Source organism: Oxyura jamaicensis, chromosome 2, assembly GCF_011077185.1.
Source record: "Oxyura jamaicensis isolate SHBP4307 breed ruddy duck chromosome 2, BPBGC_Ojam_1.0, whole genome shotgun sequence".
Classification (NCBI taxonomy): Eukaryota; Metazoa; Chordata; class Aves; order Anseriformes; family Anatidae; genus Oxyura; species Oxyura jamaicensis.
Window position 1 is genome coordinate 42,913,937 of NC_048894.1, and position 26,412 is coordinate 42,940,348.

The window sequence follows — 26,412 nt, forward strand, 5'->3', positions numbered from 1 at the left end:
CCAAGCAGACAGCAGTTACCAGCTCTTCACACCACCTACCCCCTGCCCATACATGCTCTGACACTGAGCTCTACAGCCTGCCCCTCCCCAGCGGGGCAGCCGTCCCATCCTTCAGCAAACACAGGTACAAAAGTTAGCTCGCAGCATCAATGGGCATGCAAAGCCTCACTGCCCACACTGCTGCGGTTTCCAGCAGCATCCTGCCAAGCCCTAGGCACGACCAGCGTCTCTGTGGTGGGCCCCGGTGTTTGCTGGTGCGCTGATGGCAGGAGCCACCCCTCGTCGGTCCCCACTGCTGGCCATGCGTTGTGCAAAGAGCTTCAAGCGCTGACATCCTGTTTACGTTGGAGAAAAGTCAAAGTCATTTTGGCATAACAAGGCAAGAGAGTGTTGCAAAAACAAATAAAAACCTTATTAGGAAAATGTAGCAGGCAAACTACAGAACCCTTTCAGTCTTGCAATGAAGTACACAATATCCCTAAAATAAAGTCCATTATATACTTTTAATATATATTTTTTTTCAGTTAAGGCCTTTGCCCACCTTTCTTGTCCTAAACATGCTATTCAACAGCCTTCTGTGAGCAGCTCTTAATTAGCATGTCAATCACCATTTTTAGCACCAAGACAGGCAGGAAGCTGTGCACTGCAGAAAGCAATCCTTGGGTTTGCTGGTGACCCATGCAATGGCCTAAAGCGGGACGGCAGAGTTCCCTGGCATAGACTGCCTCCGTGTTACCAGTTTGCACGACTCCCAGTGCAGCAGGGATTCCACCCCACCAGGCAATTTCCAACGGCTACTGGAAAAGACATAAACAATAAAAGAAGAAAAAAATCATGACCCAGATCCTGATGGTGTGTGGGGGGGAAAGAGCAGTATTAAAACAGTTCAGTTGTTCTGAATGCTCCTGGAAACAAACTGTGCCATGTGTCCAGCACCTGCAGTATTGTCCTCTTGTCAAGCCAGCTGTGTTGGGACCCAAGGGTTTCCAAAAGAACACTGATAGGAACACTCACTCATTTATTTCCTGCTACCTAGTTCCTTCTCCTGCCCCCTTATTTTATATATACATATATAAAAAAAAATATTTTGTGTGTAATGAAAAGCTGTCTATGGCAATTTTTCCCTCCAGCCACAAAGAAGATGGAACAAAGTCTGCTTCAGACAGTCTGCCTGTGGCTCCTAAACACAGTTTGGCTGCATCCGTGCTGCTTATTACTTGGCTGACATTCATGCATGTATGCAAGAGGGTGCATACCACATGCATGGTCAGAAGGCTCTTGCTTGTAGGTGCCAAAAATGCCAGTCTCGTTCTAGCAAATTGAGTAGGTATAAGACACGCACTTCACTGCAGGACTTTGGTGTCTCTTCACCTGTGTCCTCCTGGGAGATTCCCAGAATGACCAAAAGACCCAGCTGGCCTGAAACCAGTGTCCCATGATGGCTGTCCAGAGCTGGCTCACAGCACCTTGATTGTTGGCAGATCTCACCTGTTTTTCACCTCAGGCAGCTGAAAGGCCTTGCTTGTGTGCAGAAAGCTGAGGACAAAGCCAGTGGTTTATTGAAATACGACCAAATTGAGAGGCTCCTGGGAGGACCAAGCCCAGGAAATAGATTTAAATCTGTTGAATAATGAATGCTTTGAGCACCATCTAATCACTTCATGAAGAGGCAAAGGCAAAAGTCAGCTCATAAATTATCTGCTGTGAAACATCTGCTTGGTTGTACTGGTGACAAACCAATCTCTTTGGACCATTGCATTTACCTAGCTAAAGTCTTAAAAAATAAAACAGTCAGCTGTTTAAATAGGCAGGATTGAACGCTCACTGCTAGATGGCTATTCCTCAGTCGACCTGCCACGTGAAACCAAGTAGAGCCGAGATACCCTGATATTTCTTCCCAGGTTTACCAGGGTCTCTCAGGAGGGACCTTCTCACAGCTGAAAACACTCTCCTTCATCCTCCTGCATTGCAGCGAAGCCTTCATGTGGAAGAAGAAACAAAAACCAATTCTCCCCTCACTCTTCCTCCCCCAGGAAGTCCTGCTCACTGTCTACCCCTGCCCCCTGCTCCCTGCATCCTCCCAGACCACAGCCACAGTCCTGAGCCTTTTCTGGCCCCTCCCAGCACCCCTTCTCTCCCAGCCCTGTGCCCACCATGAGCATCGCCCCACCAGGTGCCTAAATTAGGGCCACGCACACCATTCTGCACAGAAATCAGGTATCACCTCCATTGTCAGATCAGGGCGCTGATGGAAGCAACAAATTGTGCTTGCTGAATGCAAAGATGACCACATCAACCACACCATCACTTCCTGGAATCCTCTGAGGTGAAGCATCCACATTAACAACACCACCACCCCCCTCCAAATCCTACCTCCTGAGCCATGAGTGAAAATGCACCACCAGCCTGGATTTACACACGGAAGCTTAACAAGGACCTTGAAATGCCTCTTATGTATGTATGTATGTATTTATTTATTTATTTTGTGCCATGCCTCATCCACAAGTGAGTTGCTTGTGGGGTTTACAGGACTTCTTTACTCAGGTGATCTGAAGAGGTGTAAGGGGTGTAGGTATTATCAGAGCTGGCTGGGGAGGGACAGGAGCTGAGCCTCCCAACAAAGCCCAAACCCTGCACTTTCTTTTGTAAATGTACCAAGTTCTTCGTGCTTTCCCCTTGCAGGAGATCATTTAAGGGTAGAAAACATTCTACAGAAAATATTGATTACATCTAATTCCCACTTTCCTTGAAGGTGAAAACTGTCTTTCTATTTCTCAAACAGAAGACAGAATAAACTTGTTCTGAGATAAACATCTGTCTGTCTGACTGTCTGTCTGTCTGCGACTGCAAATATTTAGGACTAAAAGACTAATTTTTAAATACTGAATTCCCCATAAAAGTGTGTGACTGCTTAGAGGATTTCTGCACTGATCTAGCAAGGTTGCCTATGCTATGAGGTCTCAGTAAAATAAAATGATGAACGTGTCAACATGGAGTCAGAATACCTCATTTGGCAATGTATAAGAAAAGCCTCCCTGGACTTGTCTATTCAGCAATTGTGAAGAAAATACAAGGCCCACTCGGGGCTGTTTCAGTGAATCATTGCAACGATCATTTGAAAATCATTTAAAGTAAAATACAATTTTTGAAAGAGCAAAGCTTTTATATGGGGTATATGAATGCCTGCAATAGCAAAAACAGCATTTCATCTTTGATCTAACAAAACTGAACTAAAGGCTCTCAGAAAAAGGCTCCCGTGAAGGAAAACACAAAGAGCTTCTACCCTCAGCACCAGGAAGAAAAGCTGCGCAATGCTGCCACCAAGGAGCAGGTGCCATGTGTCTTGCAGCACAGAGGCAGTGCTTTCATGAGCATCCTGTCCATAACACAGGTATTTAGCAAGTGAAAGATGATATAACTACTGATACTTGAATCCAGTCTCATTTCTGAAAAGGTGAGCTTTCCTCCTTCGGTGAAATTAAAGCCAGGGTATTGATTCACTTCAACCAAGATGCGTGCTTTCCATCATCCGTACAGTGTTCTTGGAGGCAGAAGAAAGTCAGCCATACCTTTAATTAGCTAAAAGATTTTGAACAGGACATAAATCTCATCCCAGAACTTCTAATTTTCCAGTTGCTAAGCCTTGTACACTTCTTCCAGAGTACTCATGTGCTTTGGCTGCAGCTCTTTTTGCTCATCTGAGCCCCAAGCAGAGGCAGTATTTCTGCAACATGACAATGTCACCACCACTTCAGTCACCAGTGAGGAGGAGCCTGCAAGAGCAGCTTGCAGGGGATTAGACTGAAATTTTTCTTGCAGTGCTTTGAACAGCATAGTAAAATGCTCCTGTGTTTCAAGGCATTAAGAGCATCTCCCACTACGAAGCAGGTTGTTCAGCCTAAGTCCTTCTGGAAGGGACATATAAGCCTTACTAAATGAGAAAAAAATATGGCAATTTCATTTTAATGTAGGAATGTTAACATTCGGCAATTTCATTTTAATGTAGGAATGTTAACATTCATTAATTTGGTTGTCTTGAAATAATTTCTGGAATGGTTGCTTTTAAGGAAATAATCTTAACAAAGCCATAGGAAATGGAAGAAAGAATTTAAATTAACTTACTTCATCTATTTATAAATAGTTTAGGTTAATCACAGTAAACCAAACAGGATTCAGCCATACTTAAACACAGCCTTTGCTCATGTATAAACTGTTTATTATATCCATGACACACAACCAGACAAAATTCATTCTTGATCTGGGGACCAGTCTAATTTGGTTTTATTAGGTCTAGAGAAAAACATTTTGGCAGAAGATCCACTTTTGAATGTAAAATATTCTCAAGCAAATTCTCCTGAGAGAAAGGCAGCAGATTCCTTCTGACTTCACCAGATCAGAAAATTGGTGCAAAATCAGCTCCTAAGACAGGGCAGACTCTTCCCTGGCCTTTTCTCTCCATGACAGCAAAGGAAACCATGAGGGAACCTTAGCAAAGACAGCATGCACTCAGACAGCCGAAGCTTGGTGAGATGACTCCTGTTCCATGTGCTTTCATGGATCAGATGCTTAGTAAAAACATCTCTTCATCCCACTGTGACAATGCTGGAGTCAGGAAGTTTGACATCATGATTTGACAAATTATGTCTATGGATTATAGGCAGATTTTCAGTATGAACAATGTGGTTTTCACACCAACATATGGAGAATGATCACAGAATGGCTTAAAAGATGACTTTTCTTTAAATGTCTTCATGTTGCTGTTGATATACAGTATTTTGTTCATAAATTCTGGAGAGAAACACAATGAATTTTTACAAAGAAATTTTTGCCTTTCAATTTTCCAGTGAGAATTTAGACAATCCTTGTTGGGTCCTGATTGCCACAGGGGTTGACAAGTCAGGAGATTGGTATTTTCTTCACTGCTTGCCCTGATGTGCAAAATCAATCCTACCAGCTTCTAGAAGAGATGGAAGTTTATTTCATGAACAAATGCATGAAATGAGGGCTGGATGTACGGTCATCTCCCTTTCTATACATGCTGCCAGTGCATTAGCAATGGGAATATATGAAGGCCGTAGTGCAAGTGACTCTCTCACAATCATACACCACATTTCTTGCTTGAGCCACACATCCTGGCAATGATAAAATCACTGACTTGAGGATGTTAAATGCTCAGATGCATAACTTGCATATGCTTCTGTCTCCATTTTGCTATACTTTATGGTATGAATTGCATTTTAAATAACTGAGTTAATTGTCTTCTAGGAGTAATTAAAATGAAATTATCGGCATTGTAAGCTGCATGCAGCACTTTCATTAAGACAGTAATTATGAGGGGAAGGTCTCTTAAACAGGGAGGGAAAGGAAAGGAGCTCCTTTTTTTTTTTTTTTTTTTTTTTTTTTATGCTTTATGCATGCATCTGAGAAAAATATCCCTCCTACAAAATTGTCTTGCTGGGCTGAATACTCCAGAACCAGAGCAATGGCTTTCTCTCTCAATTCTAAAGAAGCCCAGCACTGAGGATGTTTTTATGAAGGCTAACATAAGAATATAGAAAAGAAAACCCTTCAGGAAGAACTGCACAACTGAAAAGAAGGGTGGCTGAAAAGGCCAAAATGTTTGGCACTTGTGTGGTTATATCAGTCCTCTCTAGTGTCAAAAGATGAATTTTCAATCTAGCACAGGTTGAGTAGGGAAGAGTAGGGAAGAAAACTTTTGGATATGTCATATTGTTTCAGACCTGCTGATCTAGCTGAAATTCCTCTGGTTTCCAAAGGGATTAGCAGAGGCAATCTCAGCTCCATTCATGCTTATCTGTGACTATTCAGAGGCTGCTACATGAAGTGGGAGCACTTGTCTGACTCGACAGGGTAGGAGTCAACATGGCTTTGTCATGGCTTTTTGTTTTTATCTTTCTGTATGGCAGTAGCCCTTATAAGTGGAGAAGATACAGTAAACATCATGCATCTGGAGCTTAGAAAGGCTTTTGACATTGCCTCAACTGACATTCTTGTTAGCAAACTAAGAAAATGTTGTCTACATTCAAGTAAAGAGTGGGCACAAAGCTTTCTTTAAAGACATAATAATTACCATGTACATCCCTAGGAGCTTCTGAGTGTAGTTCCACAGCGACCTGGGTCTAGCCCTACTCAGTATTTTAAATAGTAGCCTAGGTGATGGACTGAAATATATGCTTATTAATTCTGCAAGCCTTAGTGTGCTATGAGAGGCTGCAAGTGTGCTGCAGGATGGAATTACAAGTCAAATTGTTCTTGACAGATTGACTACATGTTTTGAAAAATCCTGATCCTCTTTTGTGGTGACCCTTAAACAGGAGTAATTAAATGTACAGCTGTCTAATGGGGAAAAGCCATGTAGAGCAGTTAGCCAAAGATGCTCTAGTGGTCAGAGTGGATCACAAACCTAGCAAGAGTCAACAGATGTAGGCAAACATCATTGTGATGTACGAACAGCATTGGTGGCTGAGAGACAGACAAAGTAATCTTCCCTCTCTTTGAAACCCTGGTAAGGTTTCAGAGGACTGCTCTGACTTTTGGGGCAGCAGAGTAACCCGAAGACATTCAAACATGGCCTCTGAGAAAACATGGAAAGAATGACTGCTGTTCAGGACTAGAAAAGATGATGATTAAGGAGCTGTTAAAAGAAAATCTTTGAACACATGGAAGTTGCAAAAAGGAAAAATATGTCTTGTCTCAGGAGTGGTTGTCTCTAATGACGGTGGACAGGGAAAATATAGATTTAGAATTAGCCATTAAGATAACCTCATGGGAAGGCTGCAGAATGGCTAGAATTTGAGATCATGAATTTCAGGCTATGCAAAGGTTAGGCATTAGCTGTCTGATATCACTGATCCTATCTCAGGATGGAGGGCATAGTGTCTGGATGACATCTTGAGATCCTTCCCTGCAACAACAGCTGCAGCTGTGTGTTTGGTCTCTGCTTCCGAAGGTGTTATTTCAGGGCAGCCAAGAAGTCAGAAAATTTGTTCTATGGGAAATTCCAAAACATGCAGGATTAAGAGTATAGGATATCCTCTTTCGTAACTAACAATAGAACAGTCATGGTCTTCATGGAAAGGAAAATATTAAAAAAAAAAAAAAGGGGGGGGGGGGGATATTTTGGTTGCTTCAGAATGAAATTAAGTCTGGAAACTCATCATTTTAATGCCATGCATCTTAAATGTGGCTTGCAGGCTCCTGAATCTATTTTCAGTCTTGGTACAGAGCAAGTGTCAGGACTCACTGCTCAGCTAAGGGGCTGAAGGTCTCAGGGCACTAGAGCTCCCTGTTGCTCAGCCAAAACCCTGGATGCCCAAGCACACCAGTATCATCATGGGTTACACACCAAGGAAACACATTCCCATTGCTATGTAGGCTTGATGAAAGGATCACCACAGGTTTGCAGTGACATTCTTCGTGTGTTCCTTGCCATCCATTGAAATCCAGTGTTTACACAGGAAACTTTGACTAGAGTAAAGCAATATTTTCCAACATCTGCCATGGGTGCCATGTCCAAGAGTGTTCTTTGGAAGAGAAAGCCTTTGTATGTCAAAAGTTTGTTACCAGAGGAAACACCAGTAGATGGAGCACAAGACTAGACAGTGCTGCTCTTTAGCACTGTAAAAGCAATTAATATAATCACTCTTCACTACACATAGCCTGTGATAACCGAGCTGGGGGCTGGAGGCCTGGAACGGCCACCAACTCTGTGCCCAGCTGGAGTTTTCTTGCTGCCATGCTCCAGATGAGGGGTTATTTCTGCTTTGATATTTAGGACCTCATTTCTTGTCTGACTTTATTAGTATTGCACTTTAGGCTTAGTGCATACACTATTTCTGCTATCATTATATCTATCCCCACAATTTTCTGTTTCTCAAGCATTTAATACGTAACCTCTTAGCAAAAAGTTTTTGTAGCTTTTTGCAAGTCCCTGAGGAGTTTGCACTGTTTGACCATGTTCCACCACTACCAGCTCTGAAAATCACCTAGTTCTCTACTAACATCAAACTCTAAAACTTCTAACTTAGCTTCATTAGCAAACTTCAAGAACATACATTTATTTTTTTGTGAGTTAGCAATGACTGTATGAAACTAGATTAGCCCTGAATCAATACCATTACCTGAGTGGTTGCCTTCCTCTCTTTGTTAGCTATTTTCATCTCTCATTAGATATTTGTAACCACCTCACATTTTCTGTCCTCCTTCCCATCTTATGTAGGTTCTCCCATATGTCCCATCTAGCAAATGTTTTTTCCCCAGAAAACTTATCTGGTTAGCCTAGTACCATATCTCTCTCTTCATATTACACTATATCCCATTTTTCACTCTGCACCATGTCTTCTTTTACTGACACCTTCAACAATTTATCTGAAGCTCCAGTACAAGTTTTGGCAAAAATGGAAGTTTTAACTTGCTTGTCCATCATTCTTCTATAAAACAGAACAACTGATATTTCTTTCTGCCACTCTTTATCTTAGTTTCCCAAGGCCAAATTGGCCTCCACTATTGTGCAATGCATAGTAAAGCCCTGATCTTGCTGACAATCACCCAAGCATTGAGAAAAAGCCATGTGTGAGACAGAGAAGGCAAAACACTACTCCAAGATACAACCCTGACCATTGCTTTTCATTCAGTTTTCAATCTTTTCCCTTCTGCTATTCTGACGTTTTTCCTACAGTGCCAAATATGGGAAAAAATCCCATATTTATCCCTCTAAAAATAATGTACAAGAGAGGGTACAGAAACAGAGCAAGGGTAAAAAAAAAAGAAAGCCCTATCAGCCAGAATAAAAGCAGCAGCATGGATAAAGCTGTAGTTTCCAGTATCAGTGCCTGCCAGCTTCAAGGACTCACTTCCCAGAATGACAAGCTGGGTGAAAGTTTCTTGGAAGAGCAGCTTTGTGCAAAGAACAATGTAGAGCACATAGTCCCAAAGACAGATGTTATTTTCCATGGGCCTCTGCTCTTTCATGGCAAGTGTTTTCTTCATACTTTCCATTTTTTAAATAGCTTTGTAGAAATTAATGCTCTCCAAGTCCCTCACAAGAAAGAAATTACTTCATCAGAACATCTGTGTTTGACTGAATATTAAGGGCCCATGTCCGTCACTTTCTATTATTTGCCTTATCTTTCATAAAATAAAGATTTTACCATATCGTATTTTTTTAATTAATCTAAAAATGCGATCACTTGTTTTTCAAATGTGCATGAGCTACTATGACATAAAGTGGTCATCTCTTTGGGACTTCTTCAAGATTGCCTTTTCAGTTTCACTTTTATTATTAAGAATGCTCTAAAACAAACTTAACCCTGATATACACAAGGTCATTATTATACTTCAAAGTGTGCTGCCTTCTTTAAGGGCTTCTCTAGGATCAGTGGATGGACCATGATATTTTGGGGCAGACAGCTGCAATGTTTGGGTATATGCAAGTTCTTTGGTAATTCTGTAATGGGTGCTATTTCACCATGCCACTTCTGCAGCACAGCTTTGCAATGTATTCACGTAAATTAGATTTTAGCAAAGGTTAATTGTTCCCAGAACCATTGTTTCCTTTTGTGGGTTTGCCTTTAAACCTTTGACGTTCTCTTTATTGTACCTCTTGCTGTGCAAATTTCCTTGTTTTGTTTTGCTTCTCAAAGTAATTTTTAGTTGATTATTGTGTAGTTACAGAATTAGAGTAATAACATCTAATTGTACATCTGAAGCAAAAGCATGTAATTGTGGGAAACTAGATTCAATTTAAAGGAAGAAAACCCCTTCACCAGGGTTTCTCATGGTTTGCAGTGTGCCTTTGCCAGGCAGTGTTGCTTTGATTGCATCTAACCTGCAATTAGCATGTGCAATTAAGACATAATGAATGCGTGCAATTGCATTATTTCAGTATGTAACAGTAGCAATATTTAGCAGTTACTGTACGAGATATAGTGCCTATAAGCTCAAACGACTCATCAGCATTTACCAATCATGCCACAAGAAGGAGGGCAGGCATGTGAGTCGGCCTTACGTACGACCAATTTCCAGGATGAGCACACTTTACTCTCCTGTTGATGGCCCACAGAAGTAGCCACCAGGGAAGAGAGGCTATGCAGATTTGGAGCTGTTGAAAACTGGGGACTAAAATGACATTTTTAGCATACCATTGACTTTTCACAGAGCTCACATGATATAAAAAGAGAGAGCATACTTAGCCTTTAATATTTCTGAGTTGTTCTCCTCCTCTGCAGTTAACATTTCATATCAATTTCTTAAGTCTGATCATGCTACCTAAGGGTTTAAAAATAAAAATTACTTGAGCATGACCTAATGCTATGATCTGTGTGTATGAGGAAGCCTTGGACACAGACAGAACAGGTTTTTACACATTCTTACCTGGCATTATAGGAATGCAACTCTCCTGTTCTACCAAGATTTTCTGAAAGGACATTTCTTGTCCTTTAAGGGTCAAATGATATTTGAAGAGCATCTTAATGCATCATTGAATGATACAAAAGAAAATACATCTCAATTCAGTCTTACAGAAATAAAGATAAATCTGAATCTTCAGGCATGAGCCTTGAGTAGATAAACTGAGATGTTCTGAGTGCCAAACTGCTGGTATTGAAATGAAAGATCCCAGTGATAAAAACTCAGGGCCCAATCCAGCAATGGTTTCCCTTTAAATCAGTCAGAGACAGAGGAACTAAAATCATACATAACCAGACTCTATTGATTAGTATTAATCTATCACAGAAAATCGTATTAGAAGTCCTGAGACCAGGACAGCTTTCTTTAGGCATGATGATTTGTGTATGTGATGTTGCACACTGGATCCAGCACAAAATGCCCAAAGTTCTCACAAGATGCATCCACGTAAGTGATAGCAAACACTACCTCAGCATCCCTTCTGTCTAAATATTTCCTCTCTTCCTAAAGCTCCGTATTGAAAACAGATTATTAAAAGTAGACGCAAGAAATTACAAACAGTGAATCTGCCAGTGAGTCGGTTTCTACGCTGATTTATAGCTGCACTTCACTACTTTCAGAACTTGGCATAGCATGCTGAGAAATGGCACTTCTTGTAACTAAGAGTTGGGAATTCATTAGCCAATCCCATACAGTTAAATAGAAAAGAAAAAGAAAAAAAAAAAAAAAAAGAAGAAGAAGAAGAAAAAGAAGTGGCTATTTCTGCAAAAATAATCTAACTTCTGCATTTGAAAGCAAGAGCAAGATAAATTGTGACACATTTTCATCCAAGATGTTTATTAAAGATGATATGGGCACAACACACAGATAAACCACATCCTGAAGCAGGGTTAAACTAGATTTCACATTTTAAAGCTGTGCATGCAGCTTGCTGTTTCTCCATCTGGAGAGCTTATCGGTACCTTCTTTATACATATCCCTGCAGTTTTAAATCGACAAATGACAAACACAGCCTCTATTTATATGGGTATAATTTACTTCACTTTTTATTAAAATTATTAGCTACAAAATGCACGTTTTGTACATACCAGTCCTAAATAAGCAACTATGGAAAAATTACATTAGTCCTGAAATGAGACCACCATATTGTGCACGTTGGTTGTGATATAGAGTCAGAAACAATAGAAAATATATAGAGATCAGATAAGGTACTCACATCACACTGGAAGGTTAAACTACACCTTTGAAGACATCAGTCCACATGTTGATCTGAGACACACTTTCTGCAAACATTGAAAAAGTTCCTTTTTCCTCTCATTTAAAAAAAGAAATACAGACACTACAGTATCTGCACAGAGAAATGCACTAACAACATGATGAGAAACAACACTTTTTTGACAGTAGTGCCACCAAAAAAACACCACAGGTCAAATCCTTAGCTGATGGAAGGTGACATAGCTTCCCCTGAATCAAAAATTAAGTACTCACCAAGAATCTGGATCATAACCAAAAAATCCTGACACTATCATGTCTTTCACTTCAAGGACAAAAAAGAAAAGGAGGAGGGTTAGCAGTCCTATCCACCTCAAGAAGCAAAAGCCAAGTCATTGCATCCATTCAGCACCCCTTGCCACACTCTTCAACTGGCTGGGAGGCTAAATAAGCTTTACAGGCCCTGAATTTAGTTAAATGCTTTCCAAAATCATGATAAATGGTAAACCCAGAAGCACAAGGTAATAATAATAATAAGAATAAAGCATTCTATTACAAAGTTTGGCTTAAAATCCAATGACTCCCTATAGTAGCATAAGAAAATTCACTTCCAGGACACTGTTAAAGACACCCATCAAGTTCTGCAGATTTGATTCTTCCTCCTATCTAATGCTTTGATAGTGTGACCTCCTTGGTTATCATGACCTTGTTAAACTTTCTATACCATCATCCTAGAGACTGGAAGTAGGAATGTCACGCAATTTTGGATCCTAGTACAATGTAGGAACTGAAAAGATAAAAGCATTGTGTTTAAAGACAGCTTTCAGCAATACAGAAAATGTTATAGCAGGAAGGCTCGTATTGGTCGGTGTTACCTCGAATATAGGATAGGGAACAAACATTAAAACACTAAGGTAAATAGGTGTTGATTACAGTGTGAAAGACAGTGTTATTTCCATTAATCTGCTGCAGGAACTTCACCACAAGAAATACATTTCTATCTTGACAAAATTGATCATTTTATAGCTAGAATGAAAACAAATCAAAAGTATGCTATAATTCTTAACATGAAGACAAAGTTTAGAACCTCATTTTGCATCTTAAGGTTGACCAGAAATACTGTGATAGTTCCCATCCTAAAAACAATCAGGCTTTCACTGATCACTGCCACCTTAATTTCAGTGCCAAAATATAAATTATACACTCATAAACATAAAACCAAGTCATCTAAAATCTGTAGGCAAATATAGTCAGACAATGACAAATACGTATTTTTGCTACATTCTTAACATATAGTCACCATGCTTAAAAATACACATCTTTCAGGTAAATATATATATTTTTTTTCTCTCTGCTATAATTTTAAAGTGCATCTAAAACTGTTAAATATTTATGCTTTAAAAACAGAGGAAGATGATCAACTGTTCCAAAATTACAGGTAACTCCTGTTACCAAAGAGTTAAGTATTTCTAAGACACTTTTCCAATATTCTCAGCACTGCTGTAGCACTGGTGATATTTTGTGTGGGCAATGTTGGCAAACACTGACCAGGCCTAATCGTTTGACTTCACAGAATCACAAAATCATTTAGGTTGGAAGGGACCTTAGAAAGTCATCTAGTTCTACCTGCTAAAAGCAGGGTCAATATTGACCACTTGGGGCTTTGTCCAGCCAGGTACTGCAAACCTCCAAGGATGGTGACTGCACAACTGTTGGGCCCTTTTTCTATTGTCTGATGGTGCTCACAGTGGAAAATATGGGCAACTCACCTAATTAGGGGCCTTGAGGAACTCCTTAAGTTCATGATTTCCAGTCTTACTGTAAATACCAACTAGGCCTCTACCCCTAAACACATACCAAAATACAATATTGACAGAGTACACAGAGTACTAACTAGCATTTTAAAGCTCACTGAGCTAAATTCACTACTACCAGTAACTCAAGAGGAGTATTGCCTGTACATATAAGTGATCACTTTGAGCTACGCTGTGCACAGGCAACCCCATAAACAGCTGCCCTCCTTGGGACACAGACACCATTTTCAGAAGTGCTCCCCCTCAAGGAAACACTTCCCAGAATGGCGGTGGTGCTGCAAGCACTGGCCTGTCTCAGCCCCCATCAGCAAATACTTTTGTGTGAAGTGGTATTCTACCTGCAAAGCTCTGAACATCACTATGTTAAACAACAGTTTCCAACCTATATGTCAAGCTTTTTACTACCTTTCACAAAATAGCACCAGAATGCTGCTGCCTTTCTCTGTCCATAAATATCACACATGAGCAGTGCCTGGTGCTGAAGAGCTACAGCTACAAGTCCTTAGCAAGCAGTTCAATTTCATCCAGCAAGAAGTTCATGTCCTCTCGACTCACTTGTGGGCTGATCACCACCTGGCGGAAGAAGTTGACTTTGCCCCGGTGAGGCTGGTACCCAACCATCATGCTGCCCTTCTTCATCATCCTTTCTTTAATTATAGGAGCAACCTGAAAGCAGAGAGAAAAGGCTTATTGTCACCCTCAGAAACACAGATTTGGATAGAAACTGTTTTGTGATTTATGAAGCTTTTCTCAAGTGCCTGAGTTTTGCACCCCTTGCCTGCCTTCCAGTTGCCTGCCCCAAGGAACATTAAGGCTCAGACATGAAGGCTTAGAGGCAGACCATGCACTGAGACCCTCAGGTTCTGGGACTCCCAAAGGAATCTGAGTAAGATCTAAATCACTCAAAAGCCTACTGCTTGCAGCATTCATCTGCCACATGGGAAAGCTTGGGTTAAGGTTCCTAAGCCCTAGATTTAGAAAGGTTTGAACTCAGGCAAAACATCAGCTGCAGCCAGTTACGGGTATGGTTTATCTCCTTGTGCTAACTAGGCTAAGCGTGATTACTTGTACTTCATGGCCCTTGTCCCGCCACATCTGCAAAGCAGCTCTCCCTAGAGGACACTCTCCATTAAAACCCTGTGAACCTTGAGCTGCCAGAGAAGACAGAGTGATGCAATATTAAGGGAGAAGTCCTGATCCTGGAGGTTAAGATTTCGTCTCTTAGATTTACGATGCAAGTAGCATTTGGCTACTCTGCTCTTGTATTGAACGGGATGAAATCTCATAGGTGTCTCAGTGCAGGACGAACCATAAGTAAGATTGGCAGAGTCAGGTCCTTATAGCTGAACACTTGATCTCATCCCAGCAGGGCTATTAACCTTGTCCAATTAATCTTGTGCTTAACTTTAAGCATGCGAACAGTTCTTCTGTGTACTCATGCTTGAAATAAGTCATAAGCTTAAATGCATTGCTGGATTAAGTACTCTGTTCCTTGGAAGACAGAATTCAACACACATAAGTATTTTGACAGAAGTAATATTTTAAAGACATGTTGCATTTTAATATATTACTAATAACACTAATGTATTTCAGAACAGTGCACTCCTTTGCAGCCTTTGGTGATGGTTTGACTTGGAACAAAGCACATACGTGTATGACCTAACCTTGGTTTCTGCATTAATTTATTTCAGCTCTAAAAGTTAGTGCTGGAAACTACCACCTGATCTGCAAAAAGAAAAATGATGATGCCAGCCTTGCCTTAATAGCTTTATTTTCACATGGCACATTTTAGTAGGCAACTCCCATACGGTTTGCTTAGATAGAAACACCTACAGTTTTCAACACTAACAGCCTAGCTTTTCCATATTGGCTCAGTGGTAGATGTCTAAATTACCATTGTTTCAGAATGTATATTGAATTCAGAGGAGGAATGTGTATGGTTCTAACTTAATTTGCCTCTCTGAATTTGGTTTATCTTTGTGACAAAGCTACGTGTTTTATTTAGTGTTTGTTTTTTAAACTATGAGAGTGATGGAGTAAGCATTCTAATTAAAGTTCAGAGTGTGACATTGGTATGAATTATACACCTGAGAGCAATGAATATCCTTTCAGAATGCAATCTGTAAACAGAAGTTTGTTTTTTTTCATGATGCTGCAAGCAAAAATTGAGCACTAAGTTATGAAAGTAGTTCTGATAAACATTTGAGAAACAAGAAGATAACGAGGACAGGAAGACTAAGAATTATAGCAGAATTGTTAGAGGCATACTGTGATACCTCCACTCACACTCAATAGCATCTTTTACCATAAAATCTAATGTAGAGCTCCGGGTGTGCCTCCTGCATAAAGATCCTAATGAAAGCTAGCAACAAAATCACATTTCTACTGTATATGTGCAACACGTGCATAATTTAGAAATAGAATTCATAAAAACTATCCCTATACCATGGAAAGAAAAACATCTCCCACCTGGGTTTCTGTCTGCTTGGAAAATGATTCAAGATTTCCTCAGTTTTGTTGTTCTATGGCTCAGAATCACATCAGACTAGCCTCATTTAGTCCATACTCAAGAAAAAAGAAAAATGCACTGGCGTTCTGCTTGGATGGAGATGGCAGCTATTTTGCATGAGACAGCCTCCTTTGTCCTGAAAAGTATGTTTCTTGGCAAACAGTCCTCTCTATTTCAGATCAAATATTCCAAACTGTGTCCCAGCAAATCACTGAATGCCGTACAGTGCTAGCACAAGGGCAAAATCTGGACTCCAATTGTTCTTGCACAAGTTGCCAGCAGTGGAGTCAAATAGCAAAACTCTTGATTGGGATCACTCTTGGTTATTCACACCAGTGTATGGACTTAAAACACACATTCTCTTAAACACCAAGTAAGTTTGGCATGATACATATTCTCCTACTTCTCCTGTGGTTTGCTGCATTAAACCCTTTAACAGTGTATAAGGCTACTAAGAGCTCCACTCTTCCATTTTTATTCATGCCAGCTGTGGGCTGAGATTGCAACAATGCTGTGACAGTGCTCAGAAGACATCACACCAGCAGATACCATACTGAGCACCTACTGATACAGAAAAAAACAAACACCTCCATCCCTGTCCTTGACAAGAATACCCATGTGACCTCTACTCAGGGAACAAAAGCAGTACAAGTACAAGGGGAGAAGTGAATGCTTTTTAATATACATTCTTAAGCTCTTCTTTAAGATTCAAATCCCTATGGCAACTTTTAGCCTTTATTGATGTTCTATCAAGAATTATTTCGTTTTTTTTTTTGTATCATATTATTGATTTTCTTCATCTCAACACCCAGTGCTCCACAATCCATCATTCCAAAATGTGCAGCAGCAGAAATGGGGACCATGGAAGCAAACACATTTAGAGCTTTTGCAATACAAGGTCTGTAAATATACTGCATGTCAGTAGGTCTTCTCACAGAAAGGAAAGGTAGGAAATCTGTCTTTCATTATCTCAGTCACTATCTCATTTGTCCTCCATGCTAATGAGGTTGTGCTCTTAATATGTTTGAAGTGCATCCTTCCTTTTTTGAAGACAAAACAAACACTTCTTACTTATAAAGAAAACAAACCTAAACTAAACTAAAAACTGTCTTGCAGGCTTTTGACAGGATTATTTTTGGAATGGTTTTCCATCACGTATTTTGCATGTTCTATTTGCTAATGTGATGCAGTCAGTGTAACAAAACTATTATGGATCCTATCCACGGCAAACAGTAAGGAACAGAACATTTGCACAAATGCTTGAGTACATGTCTCACAAAAAAAAAGCCATTAAATGATGCATGGGATGCTAAGGCATGGACTTGAGGAGCACTGGGTATGACTGCTAACTGAAAGTTAAGGCAACTGCTGATCTGCAGCAGAAAAATCAGCCCTATAAGGAACTAATTACCTAGTGAGGAGTTCAATGAGTTCAATTCCCACTGAAGTCAATGAGAACTGAGGATGTTCAAATATCAGAAAGAGCTGCACAGCCCCATTCAGGATAAGTTCCTAGGAAAGCAATTTAGTGAGAGCAAGATTGCTTCAACAGTCCAATTATTTTACTATGGAACTTACTTCATATTGTAAACCTAATTCTTTATGTTGCCTGTCAGTGGAACAGTCTCAGAATTTTAAGTGTAATGTATCCTAAAAACTAAGTTCTCTTCTCTCCTTCCCTCTCCTCACCACTGCCTTCCCACCATTGCCCTCCCCTGCCAGCCCACCCTGGAGATTATTTTAAAAAGCTCAATTCAGCAGTGTATTAGGTATCAGACTCACTAGGAAGACAGGGAGGGAGTGCAGTGAGTGGAAGGCCCTCCTCCAGCAGAGCTGCACACATGGCACACAACTGGAGGCCCAGGGAATGGCTTTGCCTGGGGATTGATCTGCACATCACGTTCTCCCCATGCTGTAACAGAGGGGCTGTAACATTTCATGCCACCTGGATTCTTCCCTTACTTTTAATAGCAGAAGTTTTTAAAATTAGAGCAGCAATGACATAGCAGTTTAGATCCTTCCCCATTTACCTGGGCAACGGGATAATCTCTTCTCCTACTCCCTGCCAGCACTCAGCCACACTATAAACAACAGAAAATTTTAGCCTAAATTTTAAGCTGTTTCTGTCAAGAGCCCAGACTGCAGCTGACCCTTATATACATTCATGTGGAAGATGACAATGTTCCTTCCCAGCGCATACACAGACTCAGATCTGTATGGTAAGTAGAAAGGGCCAGCATGGACACTGCAGCTGGAGTATCGACATGCACCAGTAGGACCAGGAAAGTATCACATTTCCCTCTCCATAACTCAAGTATCCTTGAGAAGAGTGGTTCTGCACAATCATGCTACAGGCCAGTACCTTAAAAACCACCGTGTTTCCCACGATTGACTCCTCAGTGGTAATTAATGTAGTTTTCTCTAACACTTGAGGAATCCAGCTCTGTTGAATAGGTGATATTCCTGCCCCATTACACATGTCACAGTGTAAGACTTTTGATTTCACTTACTGTAAACTGCCACCAGTGTGAATGTTTGCATTTAAAATGAAAAAAAAAAAAAAAAAAAAAAAAACTTTTGAAATTACACAATCTTGTTAACTTCTAAAATACATGATCACTATTACCAGCGTATGGTTTAATTCCTATATTTAGCCCAAAACAGCTTATGCTTTCTGATGACAAAGGACAGAAAAGAGTAATGTAGCTCTTTTGTTCATTAATTATAACCACTGGGCCCCCAGCACTATCTGCAGTAATGCTACTGGGAGTGGATAGCCAGGTAAGATGTCCTAAGGAGAACAAGAATTTCCCAATAGATAGGCTAGCTCATTCATCTCGCTTAAATAAAGTAATAAGCACATACTGGTTTTAATTAGCTTCTTATTCTTCTGCTCTAGTGTTGTCTCTGACAATTGCAATTAACAGATACCCTGACACGGCAAGGAAGCTCAGGTTGGACCTCTACAGAACAGCTTGCTGATAATGGAAGATTGTCCTACCTTGAGTATGAATTTCTTTCTCAAAGCCTTGTGTTAATCTGCAGTGAACCTCTTTTTAGACCTAATCCACTATTTTCAAACTGCCCCATCACAAATTATTTTCTATGCCTCTAACTGTACCTCCATTACCTGAATGCTACCTGCACTGCTGTAATTCTCAAGGACTTTGGCTGTATTAGTCTAGTCATATCAGATGTTAACATACCACAACAGCTTCTCTAAAGTGTGGGTAACATTTTGTAAATTTTGTATTTTCCTTATTTACATACTAACCCAACAGGAATGAGTTACAAATTGATAACAGTGCTAGATAAAAGCAAATCCACTAAGCAATGAATTTGCAAAAATACATTGCTTGAAGGAAGAAAGATTGTCAATTTGACAACTAGCACAAATGAAAAAATAGTGTTAGTCAGAAGAATACAGAAACCAGAAAAGTCTAAAGTAAAACAAAATTATTTTGAATAGTTGTTTCAAAACAATGTTTTCAATTAAAACTTAGATTCAATTGGAAATTGACCCATTTTTTATTGCAGGGAGTAGAAAAGGACTAAGGAAACTGAAACCAAGCAAACTGATTCATCTTAGTTCATCTGAAAACAAAAATTATTTCTGGTCAACTAAGACCAATAATTCTATTAAGTTTCTTAATTCAGTGGGCAAACCAAAAAATAAAAAATAAAATCCATTATTTGTACAGCCATAAATACTTGGGATCAAAAGTTCTGACACCACTTAACTGAAATGTCTGTAGAATTTCTGCCCCCCAGAAAAGACAAAAAGTATGAGAAAACCTGTGGGACTGCCTGTTCTGTCGGCAAAAATTGGCTGGGAATCTCATGTGAACAGCTTTTAGTAGCATAGCTGACTCTAATCTTGCAAGCCCAGCAAGTACTACAAAGTCAGAAAGTGTCTATAAAAACTAGTGTTAATACTGGCGACTTCTATCAGCAACGTTTTTCCAACAGCTCCCAGCTCCCTAAGCACCTATGCAAAGTAAAGGTGATGAGCTCTTCCAGCTCCTGGCAGCAGGGACTCACAGTCACCAGACCCATTCTGCTCCTCCTGAAAATCATTTCAAAATTGCTGCAGACTCCAATGGAAGCAGAATGCAATTATCTAAATTTCCTCCTTATGCATCCGCTTCAGGTGGCAGTTTGCAAACAGCCTTCGGCCTTTACTAGAGAAAACCACACTTGCAGTAAATCAATAACCTTTCTAGGGATCCACAAAAGCAGACTAGACACTGTTGGAAGTACAGCAGCATATTCGCAGATCAAACTATTTTTCTTCCTCAAACACAGCTTTTATGAAACTTTCCTGAATGCTGCACTAGAAATTGGCAGAGGGCTGTAGCTAGAAGACAAAAAAAAGTCACCCTTTTGACAAAATGGAAAGATCACATTCTCATGATTTCACAAAAATGGAAAACACATTTTGTGTTCTCGCCTCAATTCTTTCTTGCAATGGAAGACAAGTTTATGCAGAACAGTCTCTCTCATCCAACCACAAAAATCCATTTTGGCCTCCCTAGAAAGGGCAAATTTGCATTCGGAGGTTCATGATTTTTACTTAAAAGGTGACTTCTTGGTAATTCAAATACTGACAAGTTACACTTCCTGCAAGAAATGATTCAGATTCATGTATATTCACAAGAAAACAACTGTTGTACAGTGATTGCAACCAGAAAGTAAACAAAACCCCCATTCAGTTAAGCATTTGGGCACAATTTTAAACTTTTATATATGGTCTTCTAATTTCAGTGGGTCTTCTCAACATTGTTTCTTATCTTACTTACACGATAGCAAAGTGGTTGAAATAATGGATACAGACTCAACAAATAGGATTGGTCCCTTGCCCCACCAGAGACTGTTTGGGTTGTCTCGGACAAATGACTCAATCTCTTTGGGGTAACATGCTGCTTCTTCCCTTCACAGAGGGCCTATAAACCTTCCGGGCAGTGAAGTCTCTGTGTGTTCATATATCTATTGTAATTGACCCTGATACCTCACGGGTGCTCTGTACACTACTATGATATATATTAAGTAATTTTTGTGCCAAATAGGTCTCACAAGCATCTGTCACAGCATATCTGCTGCCCTTTGCAGTGTATGCAGAAGATAACATTGATGCCAATGATACCAGTTAGCATTAAGTGAGAACGGTAGCTGACATTTTAGTATTATCATTGGATGCAATACAAGTGAAGAAAACACATTGCTTGGTTGGTTGTAATCACAAAACTAGCTAAATACTACAAATATTTGGAAGTAATAGTGCTTTCAGCATATTGTAACATTGAGAAAGTATATCCTCCACTGTTAAATATCTTTTGTTGCATTGTACTGCAAAATCAGTTGTTGGCTTTAAAACAACAAGCCTTTTTTTTTTTTTTTTTTTTTCTTTTTCTTTTGGTGATAATTAAAAACAAACTCAGACCATTTGTCAGCTGTCACCCCAACTGGGACAATCGAAATACCAAATATTTGCACACCCAATCATGGCTTTGTTCCTGTAGCCAAGGCGCTCTGTAAAACCCAAACATGTTTTTCTTTTGTCTAGAATTTGTTCTGGGCCCACATCCCTAAACCACTAATAAATTATTGCTGTACACTATTGCGCCAGTGTTCCCCTTGTGCCACACCAGGCAACAAAAGGAGAAATAAGCGCATTTGTCAAAATAGCAGTAACCACTTCCACATTCTTTGGAACAACTAGCATATCAAAGGAGACCAGATGCAGCTGTATTTTTGTCTTGATACAGACATTCTTCATGCACCTTCAACGCAGGGCTGTGCAGCATGTCTACGCTATCGTATTTTGCACATCATCTTCTCACCAGTTACTTTTTGCCAGAAGACCCACTAATGAACCCCACAAATCATTGCAAATGACCTGACTAATAGGAGATGACAGGTTGGCTTCAGATTTTGATTGCCTTGAATGACTTCTTTAGCTGGTCATTTGTGCAACAAAAAGCGTTCAGATCAAGGCTTTTACATTAACAGCATTTGCCTCTGAGAAGGAGGCGGAACAGACAGCAGCCATGAGTCAGCATGTGAAGATGTTTGGGTATGTTTTCACTTACAGATAAAAGTTTTGTTGAACACAACTGTTTTCCAGGTACGCAGTCCCATGCTGTCTTCTGTCTGAGTACACTTATCTTTTCAAGACAATTCACATGGATTCCTTATTATTATAAATAATATTCCTTGCAATTTCTCACATTTCTGTGTTGCTTTACCAAGGTTTTATTAACAAGTCATGTGCAAAGTCTAGGCATTGAGAAACCTCCAAAGGCAAGAGCACTCGGAACTGCTTAAACAGTAGCAAGAGAGTCAAGTGCTACTAGTTTTTATAAAAACAATTGTTTTAAAAGCTTTCATAGTGTACACAAGGTTCTTCTGCAGAACACTTTGCTAAGCTTCCATTTTAGTGACTAGGTTTTCCAGTCTTTTCAGCGCTGCCAAAGACAGGCTCTCTCTTCTCCATGCAAGATGAAAGGGCATCTTGTCATCTTGAAAGCTAGAGTAACTAACAGGAAAAAATAACCTTTTTAGTTTGTATGCATAGGGATGAGCTTCTGTTCTCCTTCTCCACTGGGGAAAAAGAATAACAGTGCAACATGAATGTCTGGGGCTGGGGTGAGCACTTTACAATAGGAAGATTACATTATTTGATGACACAAGTTCAAAAACTCAATACACTTCTTGAGCAGAAGAACGACCATTGCTTCAAAAAGTTGGAATGATTCCCAACTGGTAACACCATATTTTTTACTTGCACAAGTCAACTGCTTGCATAAAGTAGCACCTTATGTATTTGTATTAGAGTAAGGATTAAAGAACAGGAAGGAGTCTTTTTTCATATTCTTAATAAAGTTCTAAAGAAAAACAAGTATTACAACAAAACTAGATTTCCCGGCCCCCCCCCCCCCCCCCGAAAAACAAACAAACAAACAAACAAAAAACATAATGACCTTCACAGAGGCTGTTTCTAATCTGTCTGGGAGAGGTGGGGCTATTCTACCATGACCCACACTGCTACCATAAAAGCAAGGCTGTTATCTGATCGGATCACCCAATTTAACAAAGAAAATGACTCCTTCTCTCCTCCATCCAGTGAAATATAGGACCAATAACTGACATTTATTATAACTGTTTTGCTTGTCCAAGATTGATTTACTTAAAGCCTTTTCTGGATGTGAAATAAAAGCTATCAAACCCTTCCACATGGAGTCCTACCAAAAACAACAACACTTCATCCATATAGATCTTGTCGCAAGACAATGCTCATTCCAGCTCAGCCTTCCTCATCAACCCATCCCCAGTTAGCAGATTTTTTCCTTTTTCTACACAAGTGAAAAGCAACATACATTACAAATTTTTGTCCTTAAACCCACATACAAACACTGAACTGAAAGAGCATAGTAGGATCCTTAGGGTTTCAGAATTTGCAAGTTTTCTTGCAGTATAAAAGGGTGTAAAGTGAGGGGAAAATAATGGTTTGCACCCACAATTGCTTGCTGTTAAAGAACCAAATTATATGTGATTATGATTAAAAGGAGCTAGATTGCAGTTCATCCTTACAAAATTTTAAAGCAGTTGGAGGGGGAAAGGCTCAAAATTTAGCATCTGTCCTGCAGAGGATGTACCAAGAGAGGATGTAACAATATACTTACCTCAAAATGAATATATGGAATAAAAAAAATCACTAACATTGGGCCTACTCTACGCCCCTATAGGTATGGCTCAACGTTCAGAAGCACAGATTAAATCCTCTAATTCTGTACTCCAAATTAATCCAAAAACCTTATTCTTTCTCCAGCCTGGCCTACAGTATTCACTACGGATCATGGTAAATTCCACAATTTCCCTTAGTGCCACAGCAACCTCTAAATCACACCAAAAAGGTAAAGGTCAGTCATACAATTAGAAATAAAAGAATAGAAGGGTGAAAAAAGGTGAAAAACTGAAACATTTTTGCTAGGTTCCTGCACAGCATACATATTTTTACAAGAGAGAGAGAACATGCCTAAGAAAAACCTTTTGATCTTTGAAAGCAGTTATGATGTACTATATAAAACTCATCCATTAAAGTCTGCCAGATTTCACCTCCTTAACTGAAAAGTTTCCACATAATTCAATAAATACAAATAATCTTCCTACAAAATTAATAAAGTCTCCAATTCATCAGTGTCTCTACTAAAAAGATCCTCTACATTAATCAACATTCACCTACAGAATTCTGCCATTAGAGATCCTAGCAGTTTTATAGCTGACTTCACCTGGAGTAGAGTTAGACTAACAAATATTCCCTTATAACTCTATTAAATTTGAAAGGAGGGTCTAAATATTCTGCTGAAAGAATATCAGTCTCAAGTATTTTCTACTGTTTTAAAAGGAACTCTTCTTGGTTATAAAAAATGTTGTAAGACTTGAAGATATTTCTGACCACAGTGATCCCTTTTGAGATTATCAAGAAGTTCCTATCCTGTAGGCATGAAAAAGAAACATGTTCCATCTCAATCCTCTTGAGATGCCTACAGCTAGAAGGGAATATGCGCTTAAATATCTGAAGCACAAAATGAAATCTGAACTATCTTGGTATCTCAGTACACATCAAGGAGGAGGAATTCCTCCAACTCCTCCCCACAAATCTTCCCAACACCACTCACAATGCTACTCAAAATACGAAGACTGCTTAATAGAGCAGATGATACAAACTACACAGTTTTTCTGTGGCATTACTATAGATATTTTCTGGACATTTCTGAAATTTCTACTTAGCAAGCAACTACAAGGAAGAGCAGTTTTATAAGACAAAAAGACAAAGGGTATAGGCTCCAACCCTTTTTTGTCTTCAATTTGCTAATTCAATGTTTTCTTGCTACTTCTTAAAGAAGTGTTTGACACAGCAGGAGGGAAGTGCAACTCTCCTCTCCTCATACTGAAGTTGGTGATTGAAAACAAAAGAGTGCTAACATAATAAGTAGATACTCATTTAAGTGCAGGCAAGCTTAAGATTTATTGACCTGAGAGCACGAGGTCAATATTTATTCAGAGAACAATAAATCTTGATACTTGGTTCTAACAGATGTTAATCCAATGTATTATTAAATCCATCTCATTAAAGCTAATTAGATTGTGTGTCCTCGTGAGTCTTGTTGCCAATAGTCATTAGTACTGCATGGGTCATAATTACTGTGCTTTTGATAATTGAATCAAATAATTTCCAATAAAACTAAATACCTGAGGATGGAAATATTTTTTTCTCTATCATGACTGCATTATTGTGCATTTTATTGGTTCTTCCTTCACGCTGCTGTAGACCTTCCTTCCATTCTTCTACCAGGATCAGCATAGCTAAGAATTCAAAAACTCTGTTTGAGCTATACCATTTTTTGAACTTTCTCATTTGTCTTAAAACCTGGTACTGCTAAAGTCACATCCATTCATTAGGCAGGTAAGGAACAAGGACACAAATCAATAAGCAGCTGCTATCAGGAAAAAAAAATTAAAAAAATAAAAAAAAAAGGGGGGGGGGCCGCGCAAAACACCACCACCAAAAAACAAAAACAAAACAAAAACAAACAAACAAACAAAAAAAAAAAACAGAAGTCATAATTCTAAGTGAAAAATTACTCTTATTTTGGAGTTTTACAGTGCTTTCCATCCCTACCTTTGAATGTGCAAGAGGAAGTACTATCATCGCTATCGAAGAAACTGAGGCACACAAAAAGGAAATAATAACCAAGATCTTAACCACAACTCTGTGTCAAAGCCAGACACCACTCAGGTACATTAGTGATTTAGTGAGTAGGATGGGATATTTGTAGTGCATATTTGCCTTGTAAATAGTCTTGCAAAGTCCAAACAAATTTGCTGCCATTTGGCTCAAAGTGGTTTCCTTCATGAAATTTGCAGCGCAGATGACTACTCCTCCAGTGGTTAACACTCCGTGCATGCACAGCACATACCTACAGTTGGCAACTGGTGTGAACTTCATGGATTGTGAAGATTTACTATGGACATGATGGACTACACAAAATCAAATCCTGGTCATTCCATTCTTATAGTACACACATGAGTAATACAGACCCCTAGTTCCTAATTTCAACTCCATATAATACTGGTTCTGGATGGTATTTTTCCATCAAAACCTGCATTGTATACAGAAGGCAGTTGCTTAATTCCGTAAGAGCCTCACGCATAGGGGGAGCAATAACTTGAGAAGAAGTGTCAGGTGCACTGAACTGCACATCATGTGTTACCTTGAGAAATGGCCTCCAGCACTGAAGGTAAAATGTGGAAGGTAGGATTCAACTCCCATCATTTTGGCAGTCTGAAAGTTAGACATCTAGCCTAAACATTTAGGCTTTGCTTTTAAAGAAGGAAAAGATGCACCTCTAGAGAGTGATTTATCTCATCCTAGAGCAGACACCTAAGATA

At 39.6% G+C, this 26,412-nt stretch overlaps 1 protein-coding gene across 1 annotated transcript in view; it reads right to left on the reverse strand.

The window, feature by feature from the left end:
* Window positions 1–11,245: 11,245 nt before the first annotated feature.
* The window catches only part of GADL1 (glutamate decarboxylase like 1), an 89,979-nt gene continuing 74,812 nt past the window's right edge, over window positions 11,246–26,412 (reverse strand). The window contains exon 15 of the mRNA XM_035318882.1: window positions 11,246–14,117. Within this exon, the coding sequence (XP_035174773.1) occupies window positions 13,944–14,117 (174 nt within the window). The 3' untranslated portion in view covers window positions 11,246–13,943. The remainder of the gene's footprint in view (window positions 14,118–26,412) is intronic.